General features: G+C 36.7%; 3 protein-coding genes across 3 annotated transcripts; all 3 read right to left on the minus strand.

Annotated features, from left to right (window-relative positions):
- Window positions 1-6358: 6358 nt before the first annotated feature.
- LOC101292338 (soluble inorganic pyrophosphatase-like) lies at window positions 6359-8738 on the minus strand. Its single transcript, XM_004306557.1, has 9 exons — window positions 8720-8738; window positions 8002-8121; window positions 7881-7909; window positions 7711-7776; window positions 7500-7607; window positions 7219-7284; window positions 6991-7111; window positions 6803-6884; window positions 6359-6720 (listed from the first exon to the last, which is right to left on the minus strand). The coding sequence occupies exons 2-9, from the start codon at window positions 8117-8119 to the stop codon at window positions 6678-6680; spliced, it is 633 nt and encodes a 210-aa protein (XP_004306605.1). The 5' UTR covers window positions 8120-8121; window positions 8720-8738; the 3' UTR covers window positions 6359-6677.
- Window positions 8739-10151: 1413 nt separating this feature from the next.
- Window positions 10152-11622, minus strand: LOC101292628 (soluble inorganic pyrophosphatase-like). Its single transcript, XM_004306558.1, has 8 exons — window positions 11520-11622; window positions 11389-11417; window positions 11173-11238; window positions 10983-11090; window positions 10752-10817; window positions 10470-10590; window positions 10295-10376; window positions 10152-10194 (listed from the first exon to the last, which is right to left on the minus strand). The coding sequence occupies exons 1-8, from the start codon at window positions 11620-11622 to the stop codon at window positions 10152-10154; spliced, it is 618 nt and encodes a 205-aa protein (XP_004306606.1).
- A 943-nt stretch (window positions 11623-12565) lies between these two features.
- On the minus strand, window positions 12566-15136 carry LOC101306472 (probably inactive receptor-like protein kinase At2g46850-like). Its single transcript, XM_004308224.1, has 3 exons — window positions 14362-15136; window positions 13772-13855; window positions 12566-13617 (listed from the first exon to the last, which is right to left on the minus strand). Exons 1-3 carry the CDS (start codon window positions 15134-15136, stop codon window positions 12566-12568), a joined length of 1911 nt encoding a protein of 636 aa, XP_004308272.1.
- Window positions 15137-15844: the final 708 nt, after the last annotated feature.

Raw genomic sequence — 15844 nt, forward strand, 5'->3', positions numbered from 1 at the left:
AGAAATGAGAGAGACTGAGACTTGAGAGGCAGATCGAAAATGAGAAATGGATTTAGGGTTATGGTTTTTAGGTATTTATATGGAGGATTCAGTGTGGGAGGGTACACGGTAAAGAGTTGTATGCACCATTAATGATGCGACACGTATATAAAAAAATAATAATTAAATATTAATATTCGGGTCGGTTTAATCAGGCGGTTTAGGGGGCTGAACCGGATCCAAACCGGTTTAAACCGGTTCAGGCCGGTTTGAGTCATTTTTCCAACAGTTTTTCCGGTTCGGTTAACCGGCCCGCTTTTTCGAGCGGTTTTTTCGGTTGAACCCGGTTATATTCGGTTTTCGCCCAGCCCTAGTATTATGGCATTGAAAATACTGTTTTGCAAGTTTACTACCCCCAGTAAAAGTTTACTAGGGATAGTAAATTTTATTTTTTGCATCTAAGTTGATTTTTCTCTGTTTTAATGTGTACTTATGGCCTTGGAGATATTGTTTTGCAAGCTTACTACCCCCAATATAAGTTTACTGGGGGTAATAAACTTTATTTTTTCGCATCTAGGTTGTTCTTCCTCTGTTTTAGTGTGTATTATGGCATTGAAAATATTTTTTTGCAAATTTACTACCCGTAACTAAAGTTTACTGGGGATAGTAAACTTTAGTTTTTCGAATCTAAATTGTTATTTCTCTGTTTTAGTGTGTACTATGGTCTTGAAAATACTGTTTTGCAAGTTTACTACCCCCAGCAGAAGTTTACTAGGGTAGTCAACTTTATTTTACTAGGGTAGTAAACTTTATTTTTCTGCATCTAAGTTGATTTTTCACTGTTTTAAGGTGTATAATCGTCATGGAGAAACTTTATTTTGAGTTTACTACCCCCAGTAAAAGTTTACTAGGGGTAGTAAACTTTATTTTTCGTACTTGGGTTAAGATCACGTAAATTCCGATGACATTTAAAAAAATCCAGTGAGATTTTCGGAAAATTCCGGCCACCGGATGCAGGCAATTTTCTCGCCGTCGGAAAATTCCGGTCACCGGTGACCAGATTCCAACGGCCAGAGTTCAGAGTTCGGAGTCCGGCGACCGGAATGCGGCCTCCGGTGACTGGCGCCGGAGCCCGGTGTGCTTCCGGCGAAGTCTTCCCTCCATATTTTTCACTTTTTCTCTTTAAGTAAAAGCTAAGGGTAAAAAAGTCTTTAAAAATATAATTTTATTATATTTTAATAAAGATTTGTGTATTTGGGCTTAAAATAAGTACCTTATATTCAAATGGGCTAATAAAAAAGATTATCATTGAAATGGGGTTTAACTTTTTCTATTTTGTGCAAATGGTTTTTTCCCCTTAAACTTATTAACAACAAATGATGGTGTTTATGGTTTAATAGGAAAGGAATGGGGGGCTAAACCTTACAAATTAGGAAGCTTTTACTTCTAATTATATCTAACCTCTTGATTTCTAATGCAAAATACCCAAGTTTAAAAATTTACAGGGGTGCCATGGCACCCATTGGCCTCAATGTAGTTTCGTCAATGATTCGAGCAAGAACCATCATGTAGCACCAACTCCCGCCTTGCACTAAAACTCTTTTTTCAGTCTTTCTTAGGTTCCAACTTCCAAGTTAGAGACCCCCAGCTTCCAAGATCGAACATCCTCCATCTTCTGTTTGTTTATAAAACCCACAAAGGCGACAGAGCGTCCCACATTCTCTTCTTGGCTAGAGACAATTTCAGAACCCCATAAACATGAGATTTAAGAGTACATGTTGATTATCTAGCTAAAAATTAGTGTTGTATAGGGTTGTTAATGCAGCGTGCTTAGGTTCATTAGCTTTTAGAGCAACTCCAAAGTCTAAACTCTAACAAAGGAGTCAAATCCTAGTTAGCAGCCCAACAGCTACTTTTGACAACTCAAAAAACTCTCCAACAGAGTAGTCAATTTCATGTGTAATTGACAATATAGCTTCTATAGTCAAATTTGACACAGTCAAAAGAAATAGTCATTCACTATTTTATTATTCTTTCTCTCTTCTCTTCCCTGTTGTTTTTTCTTCTTCCTCTAAGAAAGAGTTTTATATGTTTTAATATTATGAAAATAAGAAAATAAGTTTCAAACTTAACTCCTTTATTAGAGAGGAAATGACTCAAAAATGACATTGCCAACTCACATGTCAAATTTTGAAATTAACAAAAAAATTTAACATGTTTGTTGAAGATGCTCTTAGTAATTTAGTTAGCTATAGCAGGAAAGGAATACAATTGTTCATTCAGTTGTGGAAAAGATGGTGTTGCCCCAGTTGGCAAACAATTGCAAAATTGCCACTTTTTCCTTGCAATTCTTGTTTCGCCCCTGTTTTCAATGCAATGCCTATTTTGCCCCGATCTGCAAACATTGTGCGTCTCTCCTTTGACACCTGTTGTGCATCCGTTTCTTTACCCTACCACCAAATTGTTGTTGTCTTCTCTTGCATGACTGGGTTGTGTGTATGGGTCTATATCAGAGACTTTTATTCACCTTTTCTTTCTCTGGATTTTCTTCTTCGTGTGTTTCGCTTCGGTTGTCTGGAGAAAAAAAAGCTCAATCAAGATCTAGGAAGAGGAGCCATTATCTACCTCTTCTATGAACTTGCTTCTGGGTTCTGCTTCGATCAAGATCTTTCAGTTCCAGACAAGCCAATTGGCCTTTACAGGTAATGGTAATGGGTGTAAGCACCAAAAGCTTCTGCATGTTGAAATCTTAGTAGTAATCGATGTTGTTTTTGGTTGCAGGTGAAGGAAGAGAAACCCAGATCATATCTTTTGGGGGTTTATAGTGAGATTCGAATTGTTTCTGTGTTTTCCGTTGTTCTATTGCTCGGAGTGGTAAGTGTGTTGTGTTGTTTTGCTTTGCTTCAGGTTTCTATATTGGGTTCTTCTGGGTTTTGTGGTTTTTGTTTGCTGAGTGTGATTCAGTGTTTGTGCATGTTGTTGCCTGTGCTTCTCTGTGGAATGTTTTCTTTCTGTGATCATGCTTTATGGTTGTCTAGATTGTGTTGATGTTCTGATTTTGTGATGTTTTGATTGTTATGGGTGACAGACCCTCTTGCTGCTTTTGTTTCTGAAACCCCATGATTAAATTTTTTTTTTTTGCCATCGGATCTTTGTCTCTATCTTCTGTTCATTTCGTTGGATTGTTGATCTATTATGTTGTTCGTGTTTTGGGATTGTTGATCTGCCTTTTTCATTGAAATTGCTTTTTTACAAGCTCAGAATGTTTGATTGGTGTGAAATATTTCAGTTAATGGGTTGATTGTTTTTGTTGCTTCGTTTATGGTATTTTGATGACAAAATTTTATATTTGTTTATATTTGGCATGGATTGTGAGGGATACAAAAGCTGTTATTGCGGATTAGGGGAAAAATAGGAACATTGGCCATTCACCAACAGTAAACTTGGAGAAAGTTGCTCGCAGTTTGTTTTGGATTTGATGGTTTGGTCTTTATGTCTTCGTTATTTTTTTATGCACTGCGGCCCATCCTGATGCAGTGTTGGCCCTGTGTTTTCCTCAATGAATTTGATTTGCAAAACCTTCTGGGAATAAGGTTTCTGAATTGAGTGTTGGCTATTCTTTTTGTTGTATGGTTTCAATGCCATTTTTAGTGGGAATGTGTTGTTCAGTTGTTTTGATTAGGGTCTCTCATTTGGAGTATATCCGAAAAAATAAGTGTTACCGAATTTTTGTAGGAATCCTAAGGTGATGAGACCTGTGTTTTTTGTGCTCGCATGTGCTGTTGTTGAATGAAGGTTCTTGCAAGCTTTCAAAATCAGATCTTTGCAATAAGCGGATGAAATTGAGCTGTGTTGCTGTAGCAAAAGCATATCTCTCCGGAAAAAAGTATCAATTTGGATAAAGGGGCTAATCTTCTATTTTTATGTCTGTTGTTTGTGGGTTTTTTTTTTAATACATCAGCTTTTCTTCCTCGATCAGGTGACAGATAAGGACAAGTTTTTCTTCATGGTTATACAGTCTGTCATTCTAAAAACGCTGTTTAAATGGATCAAATGTGTATTTGCTATGAACTAATTGTTTGTGTCATTGGTTTTGGTTTTTCAACATGTTGAGAATTTGCTGGCAGATTTGGTTCATTTGATGTTGTTTGGTGATTGCTTGCATTGGTAATCGAGCATTATGTGTCGGGGTTTTTCTTCATGGTTATACAGTCTGTCATTCTAAAAACGCTGTTTAAATGGATCAAATGTGTATTTGCTATGAACTAATTGTTTGTGTCATTGGTTTTGGTTTTTCAACATGTTGAGAATTTGCTGGCAGATTTGGTTCATTTGATGTTGTTTGGTGATTGCTTGCATTGGTAATCGAGCATTATGTGTCGGGGTGTGGATTCATAGTATGTTGTGGCATTTTTTTGACAGTTAAAGTTTATTATAGATTGTGGTTCAATTCGTTGGTCATACTGTGATTTTTTTTGTTTACAGGTACATGAGGTGTTTGTTTGTATGGTGTTTTTAATGTTTGAAACATTTTTGGTATATTTTTGTTTACGGTCAGTCCTTGATGAGGTGTTAAAATAAAATTTAAAAAGCAATGATTTCAATAGGCCATGGGTGGCATAACCAGAGTTGTATGTTTTCAGTCTATGGGATTATTAGTTCAGTTTACATTTTTTGCATTTGATCAGATGTGTGGTTTATTATTAGTATTAGTTGATTTGTTATTGTTTTAGAATTGCATCAATAAGCAAATATAATGTACTGATGGTGTACAGTTTCTGGTGGCCAATTTTTTAAACTTTTAGTCAAATTATGAGGGATTGTCCTTATGTCCCCATCTGTGATGTTTTGAGCCATATTGCGGGAATGTTTTTGGCTGAACAGTGAGCCAATTAGATAATGGGACATTCTGAACCATGATGCTGAGGAAAAAAAAATTTCCATCTCTTTCGGTGCTCTGGGGTCATTTGCTATCCGCTTCAGAGTGTCATCAATTGTTTGTTTTTGGTGTTAGGAATTGAGTGATTAAAGAAAGGGATAAGATGTATGATCTGAATAGCATCAAAGTTGTACTATTTTTCACAGATGGAATCTCATTCGGGCAGAGACAACCTCTAGGTTAGTAATGATCAAGGACGTGACACCTCTGAACTTTTTAACCTATTTTCCATGTTAATGTTGTCAATGCATAGCATTTTACCTTGGTCAAACAACCTTCCACAAGCGATTCTTGGATATATATTAAATTTTGGAGTGTGCTTTGATATGGTTTAAGAAATCAATGTGCAAATGCTTAATGTTGTGTGTATCAATGTTGAGGATTGCTAAGTGTAGCACCAAAGTAACTCACAAGGTTTGCATGAATCTTTGTTGTCCACTAAGTTGACTATGATTGATTGATTGTGGCAATTTACTAGAGCTGTTTGTAATATTATGTGCAAATGAATCACTTCTGAGTTGATATGCTGATGTAGGAACATGCATTGCATAAACGTTTCCCAAGAAACATTTAGATTCAGCTCGAAACCATGTTACCTAGGCAACTTATATTCATATAAAAATGAATATTAGACTCACCCTGATCAATCAAAGTTTCAATGAGTAGAAGTGTAGTTCAATAATAGAAGCGAGGGAAGAGAATGCAAAGTTTCAAAGGGAGAAGGAAGCAAAGGGACACCAAAGTAAGTGTTCTTTCTATCCATATCAGTGCATTTGTTTTCTCTAAAAATTTATTATGTTGCAGTAGTATGCCTTGCGTTGGTTTTGTTTATCTTTTAACAACTTCGTCAATATTCAATGCTTCAATTTAAATGTTTATGTACCAGAGGTCAACCAAACAAAGCTAAGTCCAAGACAATAGATGACTAAGGATTATGTGCTCATGTTGGATGCTCGCTCCCCAGCAATGATTATATATATGTTAGACACACATGGTTCTAACTACATATCAACTATTGTTTTGACTAGCAGTGGGAAGCGATTTTACAGAATGACAATACATTACTTATTTTTTGTGCTCTCAGTTATTTTGGTGTATGACAGTGTTGTCCACAGAGAGCAATGTATTGTATAATACTACAATGTGATGCTTTTGTTTGACAAGTCATGTGTATTGTATCAGACGCTAAGTTAATAGATTTTTTGTAATCTGACATTTCCATTTTTCACCATATCTCCCTGTAATATAGTGTGTGTGTTTATTATGCAATGTCTCCATTATATTGCTACATTCATTGGCATACCAAACAACAGAAAAATTTATCCAAACAAAAGCAATTCTGGTAGTTAATATCAGTCATTGCAAACCACGGCATCGCGCGGGCATCATCTAGTTGAAGCTATAAGCTCTAACATGATACTTCCTTGAATAACCAGACATCATGAAAACGTAATATCCAATTTAAGCATATATTGTCTACTGAAAAAATGATGTAACCCAATAGCTTGTAGTATAATTTCCTATCGCTTAATGATCAACCAAAACAAGAACCAATCATAATCTGAAGAACAAAATGTAAAACTAGGGAGATTCTGCTTCAAATCTTCCTCTGCCATTGGAAAAATGACTTATTGTAAATGGTGGGATGTCCGGCTACGTGAGCTTCTATACTCCTCCGGAGAAGTATTAAAAACCTATCTTTTGATTAGGAAAGCGCCACTCGCAATATGTTGATGCTATCCAGCCTGCATATGAATGTTTACCGCCTTAAGGTGTGCAGAATGTACTCGGCATAGAGATCCCTGCACCAGAACATACATGTCAGGAGAGTGGAACATTAGGACACCATGGTTAAACAGCTTGTAGTTTTCAAGAGAGATTTACATGGAGTACTGGATAGCTTCAAGCGCAGCTGTGGCAGGCAAAAAGGCGTTAACTGCGACCTCTTTGTTCTCATTTTTCTTGTCTAGAAATATGTTAAGAAACCCATGGAGGAATGGTTTTCATGTAAAGTTCAAAAAAGAAAAAAAGTATAATGTGCATCAAGTTTAAGCATAAGATTTGAAGGATACAGTCTTCAAAGAAGCGACGAATTTCAGAAAGGCGGTGAGGGGGAAGGTCATTCAATTCAGTATAATGCGTATACTCTGGATCGTCAGCACAGACTGCAATGATCTTGTCATCTTTCTCACCCTAGATTAAAGGAGAACTCAATTTGTGAAACTTCACGCACAAAGTATGATAGAAACAAGTGTTTGGGTTTCATCACCCCCCTTTTCTAGAGAGCTAAGAGATGGTACCTGATCAATCATAGGCATTACTCCAATGGCTCTTGCTCGCAGAAAGCAACCAGGAAGGACAGGTTCCTGTGAAATTCATTAAATTCGATGAGTACTTATGTATCATTTTACTAATATGAAAGTATGTGATACACTAGTTGGCATGGGGTCAAACATGTAGAGAAACATGTAGCAATGGAAAATGTAGCATTTGGTCTTGGCATTATAGTTCCAACTTGAAGAGTCTAATTAACAAGAATCTGTAGAATATATGGACATGAAAATTGTATCGAAGAAAGCACCTGCATGAGGACTAGAACATCAAGTGGATCATTGTCTTCACACAAGGTGCGAGGGATGAAGCCATAGTTATGAGGATAGACCACAGACGAGTACAAAATTCGATCAACCTGAGAATTTAACATGACGAACAATCTTAACTTATGAAAACAGAACAGGAATCTTAGAATATGGGTTACCCCATTGGTGTCAAACAAGTAACTATTTTCATACCTTGATTAATCCTGTCTTCTTGTCAAGTTCGTATTTGACTTTGCTTCCCTTTGTAATCTCAACAACCTGAAACATTAATTCCGACAAAAAGATATGAGTACCTTCCTGAAGGATGGAAGCCTCAGTTTATGCTGGTTGACTTGACTAAAAAGTTACAGTGAGATACATACCACATTGAAAATATGTGGAGCTGTAGGACCTGCAGATAAGAGTTTGCAACATGTTTAGATACTTTCTTCCATTCTATAGTTTGACATCAAGGAAAGGAGATCAAAAGATGATTATTGGTACCAATTTCAAGATCGTGCCAAGGATGTGCAGCAACTGATCTCCTTGACAAAGATGAAAGAATCCTCTCGTTTAACTTGGGAGTTGGTTTTCGTGGTTTTTCATCACCCTCCTCAGACATCTCTAACCATAGGCAGGTAATATCAGTTCAAAGTAAAAAAGTAAAAGAAAAAAAAAACAGATGCAGGCAAAATCAAACATGCAAAGATGAAATAGATCTGTGTTTATCCTAAAACTATAGATTAAATACCATAGGTTACCATTAATAACAGATATGAACAATAAGCAAACAAAGTACATTCATATAGTTCAATTACCAAACAGATGATGGTTATTGTACAACTGCCAAATTTGCCAATCTAATTATTATAATTCAAAAACAAAGATCAAGATTTGAGATGGAAGACTCTGATCACATATGAATATGCCCAAATTTGAATCCCTTATACCACTACAAGGTAATAAGCTAGTGATATTGATTATTGAAGACATTCCATTCATGATTGGTATTCATACTTTCCTATATATAAATCCAAACAAGCCTATGTAAATCATATGCCAACAACCCAGAAAAGACAACATCGTCATTACGAAGATTCACTGATTCACATATGGAAAACGTGAATTAAAACATGTACCCTAAAACTAAAGACTCAAACTTTTGAAAAAGAACAACAAAAAGTTTGGAACTTTGACACAAAATGAGTTAAAGCACACGAACCTTGGGGTTGTTTTGGAGCCTGCTTGGTTGCTGAGAACTTGGAGCTGGGATTAAGAAGGGAAAATGGAGGAGTACATAAAATTTATACTAGGTGAGAAGTGAAAGGGGGAGAGACAGGGGGCTGGGATTGGTCAAAACTTGGGAGGCAGCGCCACATGTCAGTCTGAGAGAGAAGGTAGCTCTGCATAGGAAACCACCCCCCTTGAAAGATGGTATTTTTTATAGGAAAACCAGTGTGTAGAGGTGGATCTAACGTGGTATTGACAATTCAGATTGAATCATTGTAAAAAAAAATTAAAAAAAAAAAAAATAGTACTATAACTAAACTATTGCTACCATTTGTGTCTGATTCTGATGCATATGGATTTTGCCTAACATGTCTCAATCCCACTGTTTTTTTTTAAGTATTTCAACCAAAAGGGTTTGATATATTCAAAGTATCAATACATTAATGCGTCAGTATAGCATATGCAGATCATATCTTCATAGTAGTTTACCAGTTTCATAAACTAGACTGAGATTACTAGCTTGAGCTTAAGCTAAGTGAAACCAGTTGTGTAAAAATGTTTAAAACTACTGGTAGATAGAAAGCAATCCAGAACTAGTGTTGTTTTAATTTAGTTTAATTAGTTGGTTAATCGGTTTTGTCACAAGTTGTTGACATATGTGCGCTTTTCGTGTTATCATTGACTCATTCCTTGACAACTTCGATCCGTTTTTGATGTGTCTATGTTGCATAATGCATATAGGATCGATACTCGGGTCTTTGTTGCAGCATATATCCTGAGATCAAGTGTCCAAGGGACTCAATAACTAGTAGGTTCTTCTCGTAGAACTTTCAATTTCAATGTAATTTTAACTTCCAGCTCTAGTTTGGATAAAATATGAGAGGAAGAATATCATTCCTCTTGATCTTATTTTTGATACTGAGATATTGTTGGAAGCAAGTAAAACTAAGGCATGTTGATGTAAATCTTATACTGAACAGCCTGCATTGACCACCATCCATTCCTTGGTATTACTTACTTCCAACAAGCTGACAAATTTTAGCTTCAGATGCTGATTTTGCATGTTTGCTGAAGTATTTAAAATGTTGTTCAATTTAACATGCAATAGTAGAAAATGCAAGCAGTTTTCTGTATAGCACCATCAACATTAATTGTAAACAGATAAAGAAAAAACTAAAAGAGTTTATAATTGTTCTCAATAAACTTCTGTATTGCTATAAGTCGCAAGATTCTGGATAATAATACAATCCAGTTTAAACATCTGATGTCACCAACATTTTCTAGTACTCGTTTTACTTCATCAACCAAACTAGTATAAACCAAACTCTAAAGCACACAAAAGCTAGTAAAACTTGAAGTTCTGCAATCATCATCGATGCAATGACTTATTGTAATGGGTGGAGTATTGTAGCCTGTATATATGTTTACCGCCTTAAGGTGAGCATTATGTACTCGGCATAGAGATCCCTGCACCGGAAAATACAAGTTGATCAGAAGAGTGTAATAGGGTGCTCTATCAACCAGTTAAGGGGAGTCAAGAACTTGTTGTGCTGTAATATAGACTTGCATCGAGTACTGAATAGCCTCTGCGGCAGTTGAGCAAGGCAAAAACTCGTCCACTGCAACTTCTTTGTGTTCATTCTTCTTGTCTATGCAATATGTTAAGAAAAACTATGCATTGTTCCTTGTATTGTAAATAAGCCTCAAAAAAGTGTTCAACAACATAATATTGTAAGGGATACAGTCTTCAAAGAAGCGACGAATCTCAGTGAGGCGATGAGGAGGAAGCTCCCCAATGTCATTGTAATGATTATAGGCTGGATCATCAGCACATACTGCGATAATCTTATCATCTTTCTCTCCCTGGATTACAGAGCACAAATCCATAGTTATAGAATCAAATGTCAGAAATTTCAAAGACATATAGTGTGAATATAAGCTAAACACATTTTATAGAATCAATATATCACAACTAGTGATCGACAGATCAAACTTCACTTAATTTGTTCTAGGAAGAGCAGTACCTGGTCAATCATGGGCATTAATCCGATGGCTTTGGCACGCAGAAATGACCCCGGGATAACAGGTTCCTGTTTAATCCATTGATTTATATAAGTACTTATCTCATATAGATTTGGAATGTCAACTATTGGTTTCATGGAAACTATATATAGCATTTGATACTGCAAACTATATATAGACTAAGGAATTAAAATCCAGCATATATATGGTGATATGAGAATCAGAGAGATCACCTGCATGAGAACTAAAACATCCAGTGGATCATTGTCTTCACACAAGGTGCGAGGGATGAAACCATAGTTATGAGGATAGACCACAGACGAGTACAAAATCCTATCAACCTGAGAGTTTATCAATGAATCGTAAGATTTCAGCCTACAACTATGAGCTTTGATCTCAGGAAGCTATGAATTATTTTGACACCTTAATTAGTCCTGTTTTCTTGTCAAGTTCATATTTGACTTTGCTTCCTTGTGATATCTCAACAACCTGAACAATTCCAACAAGTATATGATAAGGAACTTCTTATGCTAATGTGTTTTAAAAATCAAGGCCACATTTTATCAGTTCCCTCTAGCGACAAGTTTTGGCCAATATTGAGCTGGTTACTTGATTAAGTTGGAGTGAATAAATACATACAACATTGAAAATCTGGGGAGCTGATGGTCCTGCACACAAGATTTGACAAAATGATTAGTTTCTTACTGTCTACATGGAGATTGGGACAAGTACAAAAGCTAAAATGTGAGATCAAAGAATAGGCTAGGTACCAATTTCAAGATCATGCCAAGGATGTGCAGCTACTGATTTCCTTGACAAAGATGAAAGAATCCTCTCATTTAATTTCGGAGTAAGTTTTTTTTCTTCAGTCATCTATATAAATGTAGGCAGGTTATAGTTAAAAGTGAGAAAAAGCAAATGCCAGATGCATCATAGCAAAACATTCAAACCAGAAATAGAATACTTGAGGACTCCATTATTAGCAAAAACTTGCAAGAAGGTGATGAAAAATAGAAATTCGTACAATCTGGTATGACACTCCAATCTGCTAATTAGTTACATAGCTACTGATGTTCAACATGCATACTTCCTCTTATTGTGGTTCAAAGGTTTCGGACAAAAAAGTTCGAAAACTAGTTAGCCAACCGCTAGACCCAAAAAACTTGAAAGATAAAAATACAAGAGTCATTTTCGTCATACGCACCTTGATGGCTAGAGCTGTCTGGGATTTGAAATAGGAACTTGAAACGAAGAAGAATAAGTGCCAAGGGTTGCACTATTTGGATGAAAATATTTATAGTATGTAAAAAAGGAAAGAAACTGAGAGAAAAGAGGAAGTTGGTCAAAAACTTTGAGGCATTGCCATATGTCTGCATTGAAGAGAAGGTAGCTTCAGAACCCACCTGTTACGTTGAACCTTTGAATTTGGTGATGATCTATTTGAAATATTTTGGAAATGTATAACTTTTTTTTTATAATCTTAAATAGGTAAAAATTGATCGAGTCTTGCTATGTATATGAAAAGAAACCTTTTGGTTTCTGGAACTGATCGTATGCTTTCTTTTTCTTCTTCTGTATTTTAGATATATTTGAAGTGAGCCAAATAGGTATTTGGAAGTGCAACATGTTAAAAGGCAACACATTTTTTTTAAAATCACATCAGCTAACCAGCAATGCAAATTTTGAAGATTTGGTCTGTTTGAATTCACTTCATCTAGTATACAATACAGGGAAGTAGCAAGATTTAAGAATGTGCATCCCAACATTAACACACACACAAAGAGGGCATGTAATAATACCAATTAGAAAACATATATCAATGCTTAGGAATATATGCTGAATCAGGAGACATTGATATCATCTGAAGGAGGCTGGAGTTCGAAAACGTTTCCTCAAGTGCAGGCACTCTCTTGCTACCTCCATCACTGCTCTCTCTTCTGATATGTACTAATTCCTTGGCAACATCATACATTCCTAGCTTTCCATCTCCACCAAACAACAAACACCTCATTGCAAGATCTGCAACTGTTTCTATTTGCTCACGGCGATAGGAAGGTTGTTCATGATAGTAAAGAAGTGGATCCACAATCTCTTCTAGCTTGCCACCTCTTATCTTTTGCAGGGCAATTGGCAAGTCCAAGCAGTTTGAGCCTGCAATCATCTCAAGAAGCACCACACCTAAAGCATAAACATCAGTTCTTTGAACACGCGAACCTTCTTCATGACTCGATACCAGTAGTCCAAAACCAGAGAGTTTACTAGAAAAGTCATCATCAATAAAGATATAGCCGGACTTGAGATCACAGTGGAAAATGGGAGGAGAAATCTCGTACTGCAAAAAGGCAAGGACACTTGCTGTTTCAGCAGCAATGCTTAACCTCTTGTACCAGTCAAGAGCAACATGTTGTCCACCCGTTTGGTGTAAATGATCCTCAAGTGTACCGTTTGCAGGATATTCATACACAAGAAGTGGAGTGTAGGCCAAGTCAATACAGCAGCCAAGAAACCGGGCTATATTCCGATGTAGAATAGCAGAAAAAGTCTCAATTTGTGATAGGACTTGAATCAAGTCTTTTTCATGCTCACAATCTACCTTGTGCACAGCAATGTGGGATCCATCCCCGAGAACCCCAGAATAAATTGTGCCATTATTTCCACTTACAAGCTTCTGATCATCGTCAAATGCTTTGGTAGCTTCCTCTAGCTCATGGTAAGTGAAGAGCTGAGTCTTGCTAGCTTTTCGGAATGATATGGTGCTGTGGAATTGAACTTTCTGAGCTGGATCAAACGTTCCCGGTTTAACAGGCCTTTTGAGTAGATACAGAAGTGCAATCAATGAGGCTATGATGAAGAGGGGAGCAAGAACTCCTGCAGTTCAATATGTCATCATACTCAATAATTCATTTATAATAAATTGAAGCTGAGATGAATTTGCAGCTTCAATTAGTCTCTGCCGAAACTTCTTCTACTATGTGATTAGCTTGTCGGAAACACAATGCATATGAAGATTTTTGGGACTTACCTGCTATAACTGCAAGTCTCTTGCTACTATGCCCTTTCTTGAAGCAATCGTCGCCGTATGCTTCCCTTCTGTCTTTGATGCAGGCTGTAAAAGGCATGTCAGTAAATTTGTAAGTCAAAGAGCACAACTTTTCTGTGTTTGTATGTGTGACTATCCCTCAACACTGGATGAACATGCATAATACTTGTTTGATTAACAAGTCTGATACATATTACACTGTACTTCAACCATTTCTTTAGTTGAAGTTCTAGAGACTTAAATCTAATTCAAAAGTAATTAAAGCATATCAAACTGCTTTAGGCATGGGCCAGATATCTAATATTCCTAGTTCTACTCATTGCCATATCAATCATTTCATATCATTGCCCTATAATAATTCTGCAGAAAGAGGAAGTGAACCTAATTTCTCATAATTTCTAAACCACATAGAATTGCCTCCATCATGATGTTGGTAGGGATGGTCTTTCATAACAAGTTAAATCTATTTTCTGCAATATTCAGTACTAGATGTTCAAAATCAGAAATGAGCATTCAAAGAGCAACCATAACAGAGTGAACATGCTTAAATTGATTTATTGATAAGTACTTACATATGGTGCATCCTTCCCCAGTTGCAAACCCATCACCAATGAACCCATCTTGACAAGCACACCTCACCCCTGCTTGAATTGATGTGGCATTGATAATGTAACCATTGGTTGCACAAACCCCCTTGGATGAGTTTCTTGGCACTGCCCATTCCAACTTTACCCCTCTCTTTCCCAAGTTGGACCATCTCTGAACAACCCAACTTGAGAAGCCCCTGCACCCAAATTTGGAAAACACTGAGAACTTGTCACCAAGATGCCACAGGCTGTGATCAGAAAGAGGGTAGCAGCAAGCAGGAGAGTCATGGCTTTCACTGCCATCACAGCCAGGCAAGTCAATGGTTTCACATTCTGTTTTGCACAGAGAAGAGTCCTCACAATCATAGAGGCCTATGACATTGTCAGCAGAGAGGCCAAAGTGGTCGTTTCCCAAGAAGTCAAACGAGTTCAAGTCATTGTACTGGCGGCAGTGAGGAGAGGAGCCTGGGAAGTCCACTAGCAAACCATCAGAGAATAGTTCGAGGATGCGGTAGCTTTCAGAGCCAATGTTGAGGAAAAGGGAAGTTGAGTTGAGGCAAGAGAGATGGAAAACATCATCAGAGAGTGAAGAACATGATTTTTTCAAGTGAAATGGGAAGGGGATTTGAAGGTCTCCACATTTTTCATGGCACAAATTTGGTTGTGGTAGCTGGTGTTGTTCCTGGAGAGAGTGAGAAATGGTTATGAACTTAAAGAGGCCAAGGAGAAGAAAGGAAGCTAGAGGTGATAGATGTAACATTGTCAGGGAAAGTGCTGACTTCAGAGAATATTTGCAGGGAAACTTTTAAGGTACTAAAGAAGAAGAAAAGAGCAGTTCAGGTTGTTATGGGTCTGTATGTGTAAATATATGAGAGAGAGAGAGAGAGAGAGAGAGAGAGAGAGAGAGATTGTACGTGTATACGTACACATATAGTGTAGCCGAGAGCCCTAAATCAATGTCATTATATTTTGTTAACGGAAATATCTCTGCTCCTACAATCAAACTTCACAATCCTCTCATCCAGCATGATTCTCCCAAACTCTCTTCATCCTAAATCCCTCGTTAGAATCATTTGTGCTCAATACCAATATCAATGATCAATTGTATTTGCTGTATTCCTTATCTAGAATGTCAAGGATAGTCTATATATATTAGAACAGATTGTAAACATTTTGAATCAAGGAAAGTACTTTTCTACATATTTGTTGATAGATGAAGTATTAGTAAACTAATTTAACAATGTATGCTAGCTGCTCTGTCATTATAACTCATGATCCAAGTAGATAGTAGAGAGTCCGAAATTAACATTTGTTCATCAAAGTTTATAATATCATTTTAACGTACAAATCTTCGCACGTATCTAAAAATGGTTCAATAAATAATAAGTTTTGAGTCGGTACTTGGATACAAGAAATTGTATATCAGTATATGTATAGTATATAGCTAGCTTAATGTAATGGGATATAT

Source organism: Fragaria vesca, linkage group LG7 (genome assembly GCF_000184155.1).
Source record: "Fragaria vesca subsp. vesca linkage group LG7, FraVesHawaii_1.0, whole genome shotgun sequence".
Classification (NCBI taxonomy): Eukaryota; Viridiplantae; Streptophyta; class Magnoliopsida; order Rosales; family Rosaceae; genus Fragaria; species Fragaria vesca.